General features: G+C 41.5%; 1 protein-coding gene across 1 annotated transcript in view; it reads left to right on the plus strand.

Annotated features, from left to right (window-relative positions):
* Positions 1-493: 493 nt before the first annotated feature.
* SV2C (synaptic vesicle glycoprotein 2C) overlaps positions 494-6,744 on the plus strand; it is a 49,285-nt gene continuing 43,034 nt past the window's right edge. The window contains exons 1-3 of the mRNA XM_008578723.1: positions 494-524; positions 635-768; positions 1,253-1,342. Coding sequence (XP_008576945.1) covers positions 494-524; positions 635-768; positions 1,253-1,342 — 255 coding nt within the window. The remainder of the gene's footprint in view (positions 525-634; positions 769-1,252; positions 1,343-6,744) is intronic.

The following is a 6,744-nucleotide window of genomic DNA, read 5'->3' on the forward strand; positions in this document are numbered from 1 at the left end:
CTCAGAAGGGGCCACTGAAAAGAGTTCAATGAAGGAACTATCTATGAAGATGTGGGAACCATTAAGAGAAACCAAGAAAAAATTAAAAAGCACATTGAAGCAGTCCATGTCTCAAAGAACAACAGGAGAGAGGGTGGGCGGAACCTGACAAGGGCTGTGGCTGAGGGGAGGGCCCAGGAGATGGGCCTCCTTTATTCAAACCCAGCTGGAGGCCGGTGGGCAAGGGAATCAGTTGATGCAATTCATTGAGAGCCATTTCCTGGCACACAGCAGAGTGGGAAAGAATGGAGAGTGATCTAGAAGAGTGAACAGAAGATACCAGCACAGTGGTCTATTGGAAAAAGCATTATCCCAAATTAATTTGGGCCTTTGGGATCTGGTTGTACTTAAGCCTACATACACCACCATACTTGGTCCCTGAATCCTTTGGTTCCAAGCACCTACCATTCTTCTCAGCACTGCCATTGGTGGTCTTAAAGCTGAGCTGGTCACCATGGCTGATGCCCAGATTGGCTCATCCCTCTGTGGGTAGAAGATCTGACTGATAAATCCGTGGTGCAGACACCTACAGTGACTTTCCCAACAGGCTGTCTGGGAAGCGCTCTCCCTCACTCTTCCCGTCCTCCTTTTCCAGGGTGGAGCTTCAGCATGGGGTCCGCCTACCAGTTCCACAGTTGGCGTGTGTTTGTCATTGTCTGCGCGCTCCCCTGTGTCTGCTCCGTGGTGGCCCTCACGTTCATGCCTGAAAGCCCGCGGTTCTTGCTGGAGGTAATGCTTGTTACTACAAATACTCAAGTAGCCCACAGACATTGGAAAGAGTTCTTTGTTAATTCTAGGAGAATTTGTTTGCCTCTGGGAGGCACATTTTTCCTTCCTACTATGGAACTACGGAGGGTTTGATTTCATGGAGACATGCTTTAAACAACCAGCCTGTAAAAAGCTGTCTCATGGCCAGAAGGCTCTCATGTTCCTCCTTAAGCAATAACTTTTCACTCAATGAAGAGAACATGGCTTATTGTTTTACAAATGAAACCTTACCACCCAAATGTACTCTTTCTAGTTATAGGCACATTCTTTGAAGTGCTAATGTGTTCAGTGATATCCAAGTAGTCTGAACGTTCCAATGGGACATACCTAACTACATTTGCATGATTACGTCCCAGTCGATCTGACAGTACACGATGGTGATCGGAAAATCAATGAGTATAAGTGTTTCTCTGGTAGCACTTCACTGTCTATTCACATTTCTTAGGTTGGAAAACATGACGAAGCTTGGATGATTCTGAAGTTAATTCATGACACCAACATGAGGGCACGGGGGCAGCCTGAGAAGGTCTTCACGGTGAGTCTGCTCCTCAGCAAATCCTTAGCACCAGGCCTTGGGACATATTCTCTGTCAAGAAACAGATTGTAAATATTTTAGGCTTTGCAAGCCATATGGTTTGTCACAATGACTCAGCTCTGACATTGTGGCACAAAAGCAGCCATAAACAGTGTGTAAACAAATGAGTATGGCTGTGTTTCAATAAAACTTTATTTACAGAGACAGGCCCATGGGTTGCTGACCCTTGTCTATACCTGTCTAGGACTCAAGGGCTCTGTGCTTGGTTAAATAACACCAACCCAAGAGATGGCATTAAGGTGGAAAGACTTGGACTATTCTCTGAAGCCCAGGATCAATACCTGAGGATAGAAGGCCCTTGGTTGTAGCAAACACTAGCTAATTCTCCTTGACTTGCTATCAGAAGAGATCCAGCCTTCTGTTGGCCCATCTCCTCTGCTCTGCCAGGCCAATGCTGTTGCCCCAGCCACCCACCTGAAACTTGTTTCCACATGTTGCTCAGCCAAGGAGTTCAGAGCACCCTAAGGTCTCCTAGGTAAAGCAAGTATATCTGGGTTCACAACCCAGCTCTGTCACTTACTTGCTGTGTGAACTGAGCAAGTAAGATCAAGGCTCTTAGCTTCAGTTTCCTTATCTATAAAGTAGTTATAATAACACCTAACTGATAGAGTTTTCAGAAGGGTCAAATGAGATGATATATGTAAAGCACTTAGCATACTGTCTGGCATATTCTAGGTACTCCATAAACAGCAAAAAGTAATATATACACATTTCTGTGTATGTAAAAATGTGTGCATATACATATGATTTTGTGTATATATGTGGGAAGGGGGGCAGTCAGAAGATAAAGATAACATTAGAAAGTTGTATTCTATTGTTCCATCTTGGAAGACCACAACGTACCAACTGTTTTGCCTTTCCCCTGGCATCTCTAGGTTTCTTATTTCACAAGACATCCCAGTTATTATAGGCTTTCACTAAGTTTGCTGGAGGATCTAATATGAGCTCTTATTCAAGATTTAACTGAGAAATGCATTCTCTCATATCTAAGAGAAAACCTGCACTCTGGGCTTCATAGGAAAGCATATGCCAAACAAACCCCAGTAAAAGCTTCTCCTTAATGAGAGCATAAAAGTGTGTAAAAAACTATCAACTCCCTAAAAAGGTTTCCCCCAAAATTTCAAAATCATTTCTTTCACATAAAAAGGAAATAGAAAGGTATTCTCATAAATGATAAAGCCCAGAAAAATACTGTTGTATTAATTCATTTCTGTTGCTCATAACAAAATACCTGGAACTGGGTATTTATAAGAAAATGAAATTTATTGCTTACAGTTTCAGAGGCTGGGAAGTCCAAAATCCAGGGAACATATTTGATGAAGGCCTTGGTGGTGGTGACAGTGACCCAGGGGTCTCACATGACAGAAAATGGCAGAGCAGAGAGAGAGACTCTTTGTGTGCTCTCCTTTTAAAGCCCTCAGAACCACACCCCTGACCACCATTTTTAATCCATTCACTACTGCATGGTCCTACAATCCAATCACCTCTTCAAGGCCACACCTTTCAATCACTATAATAGGATTTCCCACCCTCAACAGTTACAGTTGGGATTAAGCTTCTAATATATGAACTTTGGAGGACACAATTCAATCAATCTACAGCATTCTGCCCCTGGCCCCCAAAGTTCATGTCCTTCTCACAGGTAAATATGTTCATTCCATCTCCAAAGTTTTAACTTGTTTCAACTTGAAAGTCCAGGGTTCAAAGTACCATCTATGAAATCAAAACAAATTATCTACTTCCAGGATACGATGGTGGGACAAGCACAGGGTACATATTCCCATTTAAAAAGGGAGAAATAGGACAAAAGAAAGGTGTAAAGGGTCCCAAACAAGTCCAAAGCCCAACAGGGCAGGCTTAAATCTCAAAGCTGGTGAATCATGTACCTTGAATCCATGTTCAAAGTCCTCTGCACACTGGTGTGGGGCTTGAGTTTTCAAGTCCTTGGGCAGCTCTGCTTCTGTGGCTTTCCTGGTCTTCAGCCACACACAGGTCTGGGGTCTCCATGGCAGTTCCACTTTCACTGCTCCACTAGACATGGCACTGATGGGGTTTCTCTGCTGCAACTCTGACCCCACATTTCTGCTCAGCATTGCTCTAGGAAGGCTGTCTGTGGTGAATCTGCCCCTGTGACAGATCTTTTCCTGGGTCCCCAGGCTTTTCTGTTCATCTTTTGAAATCAGGGTGGAGGCTCCCAAGCCTTCAGAGATCTGGCATTCTGTGATCCTGCAGACCTAACACCACGTGGATGCCACTAAGTCTTCCGGCTTGTATTTCCCAAAGTTGCAGGTCCAGCCACACCTGGGGCCAATTTAGCCATAGCTGGACCAGCCACATCAGCTGGGTGCTGGTGCTGGTGCTGGAAGCAGCTTCCTGAAGTGGCCCTAGGTAGGCAGCCTCTGTAGGGCACCTCAGGCCTGTTCTGTTCCCCAGACCATTCTGTCTCCCTAGACCTCTGGGCCTGAAATGGAAGGGTTGGCCCCAGGGCCTTCTGCAATGCCTTCAGGGCCTCTTGCCCCTTCTCATGATAATCCCTTTCTTTTGTACTAATCTTCTTAGCACCAGTACATTTTTCTCCTGAAAATGCTCTCTGCTTCTCTACCACATGGCCAGCTACAAATTCCCCAAATCCTTGTGCTCTTCTTCTCTTTTAAATTCTGGCTTCACATCATGCCTTTTCTGCCATAACTCAGAATAGGCTGTTGCAAGTCACCATGCAGCTTCCTTAACGCTTTGCTGCTTAGAAATTTCCTATACCAAATACCCTGGGTCAACATCTTTAAGTTCAACTTTCCATTATACTTTTGGGCATGAACAGTATGCAGCCAAATTCTTTGCCAGTTCATAGCAAGGGTGATCTTTGCCCCAGTTTCCAATAAGTCCCTTCTCATTTACATCTGAGATCTCCTCAGAATGGCCTTTACTGTCCATATTGCTATCAGCATTCTGCTCACCACCATTGGACCAGTCTCTAAAACATTCCAAACTTTCCCTGGTTTTCTTGTCTTCTAAAGTTTCACTAGCATCTAGGCTTTTTCTCGCCTGTTCCTCAAAGTTCTTCCAGCCTCTCCTCAATAGCCAGTTCCAAAGCTGTTTCCACATTTTCAAGTATTTGTTATAAGCAACACCCCACTTCTCCGGTACCCATTTTCTGTTATTAGTCCATTTCTGTTGCTTATAACAAAATACCTGGAACTGGTGGAACTAGGTAGGTTATAAATGAAAAAAAATTTATTGCTTATTGTTTCAGAACCTCTGAGGTCTGAAGTCTAGGGAACACATTTGGTAAAGGCCTCAGTGTTGGCAACAGTGACCCAAGGTCTCACATGGCAGAATATGGTGGAGCAGAAAGACTCTTCATGTGCTCTCCTTTTAAAGCCCTCTGATCCACGTCCCTGACCATGATTATTAATCCATTCACTATGATGTAGTCCTACAATCTAATCACCTCTTTAAGGCCCCACCTTTTGATTACCATAATAGGATTTCTCACCCTCTTCACACTATCACAGTGGGGACCAAGCCTCCAACACATTAAACTTTTGGGGGGACACAATTCAATCCACAATAACCACCCATATAACTTTCCTAAAAAAAATAAGTTAGTATATTCAAACCAAGATGAAATGAAATTGATAACTCAAGAAGTGAGTTAAACATATGGGTTTCTACATAACTATTTTCAATATGATAATAGGTCTAAAGCAAAAGTCAAAAATATTATTAAAAAAGATATGAAAAAATCATTTTTTTACACTCTGTAGCAATTTTCTATACCTAAACCCACAGAAGTTGAAAATAGCAAGAATATTCAGGAATATTCTTATAAAAATATAACCTAGAGAAAATCTTTGAAAAATTTAAAAATAATCAAAATTAGAATTAAATTAAGAGATTGGATATAAACTTTTCAAAAACATTGAAGACCAAAAAAAAAAAGAAAAGAAAAAAGAAAAAGAAAAAGAATGTATGTAGCTTATTTATAAGGAGAGAGGAAATAAAGGAAATTTTTTTTTAAATTTGAAGTCTTAGGTCAGGAGTGGAAATATTAGTTTATTAAATAAATTGTATAAGTGGTATAAACATTCCTATTAAAAGACAAAAAAATCAGATTGAGTCAAAACCAAAATCAACCATATGTATTTTACATGAGACAAAGTGGCTCAAAATACTTACCTCCATTAGTGGGAATTCTGGCCTGTAAGCTTCCAGGTACATTTACAAGTGACACCCCATTTCCCCAAAGGCATACACTCAGAGCAGCCTGATAACATTTTCTCTGAAATGTCAGGAATTATACTAGAGGATCAAAACAGTTTAACTGAGCATAAAACTAATCTCTGGGTTTCCTGCCAACCAAGGCAAAAGAAAAATTTAATGAATTACATAGTTTTTGATATAAAGTGAACAGCAATATTTCTATTTTTCAGGAAAGGTCAACTTTATCTAGTTCTGATTTGTGAAAAGTTTTTCATATGCCTTATTATAGAGAGTATTGAACCATATAATGCACATTATCTTCAATAACACTTTTACATAAGGCAGATATTTTACACATGGTCATTTCTTAGGTCAATAAGTAATCAGAATTTGGTAAAGGAAGGTAGCCATGTGGGAAGCCAGAGAAAGGTATGTGGTATATAGAAAGTACGTGGCTTCAACTTGATGAGGCTTGATGTGAACAAAAGGGATAAAAGCATCAGATTTATTTTTAAAATATGTATCTCATTTTATTTTACATACACACACATGGGCACACACATACATAATACACACCCCAATTTCATATTCTACTGGCTTTTCATTGCTCTCAGGATAAAGACAAAAATCCTCAATCTGGACACCAAGGCCCTGGCGATCTAGTCCCCGCCTACTTTCCAGTTCCTATTGCTCTGCAGCTACACTTGTCTTTCAGTTCGTCAGACTTGTCATTTTACCTAATCTGGCACACTGCCACTGTGCGTGCTGTTCCCTCCATGGAATGTCTTCCATCCTCTAGTTACAAAGTTGATTCTCAGTGGGGAGAGCCAGGCTAAGTTAATAAAAATTGGATGTATGGAATTTTTTGGAAGGAACGATGGTTTTAAATATTTTGATTTAAGCAGCCATATAGTTAGACTAAAAACATTTTGTCTAAAATGGGTTTGGGGGACACACAGTAAGACATAAGGGGGACCTGAGTAAGAGCTTCAGTGGCTGATAAATAACATCGATTATAGTTTTTTTTGTTTTGTTTTGTTTTTTTTGTCTTTTTTCTGTGTCCGGCAACGGATCGCAACCCTCAGTGTCGCCCCCGTACCGGACCGGGACCGGCAACGGGATCGCAACCCTCGGTGTTGCTC

This window comes from Galeopterus variegatus, unplaced genomic scaffold (genome assembly GCF_000696425.1).
Source record: "Galeopterus variegatus unplaced genomic scaffold, G_variegatus-3.0.2 Scaffold1749, whole genome shotgun sequence".
Taxonomy (NCBI): domain Eukaryota; kingdom Metazoa; phylum Chordata; class Mammalia; order Dermoptera; family Cynocephalidae; genus Galeopterus; species Galeopterus variegatus.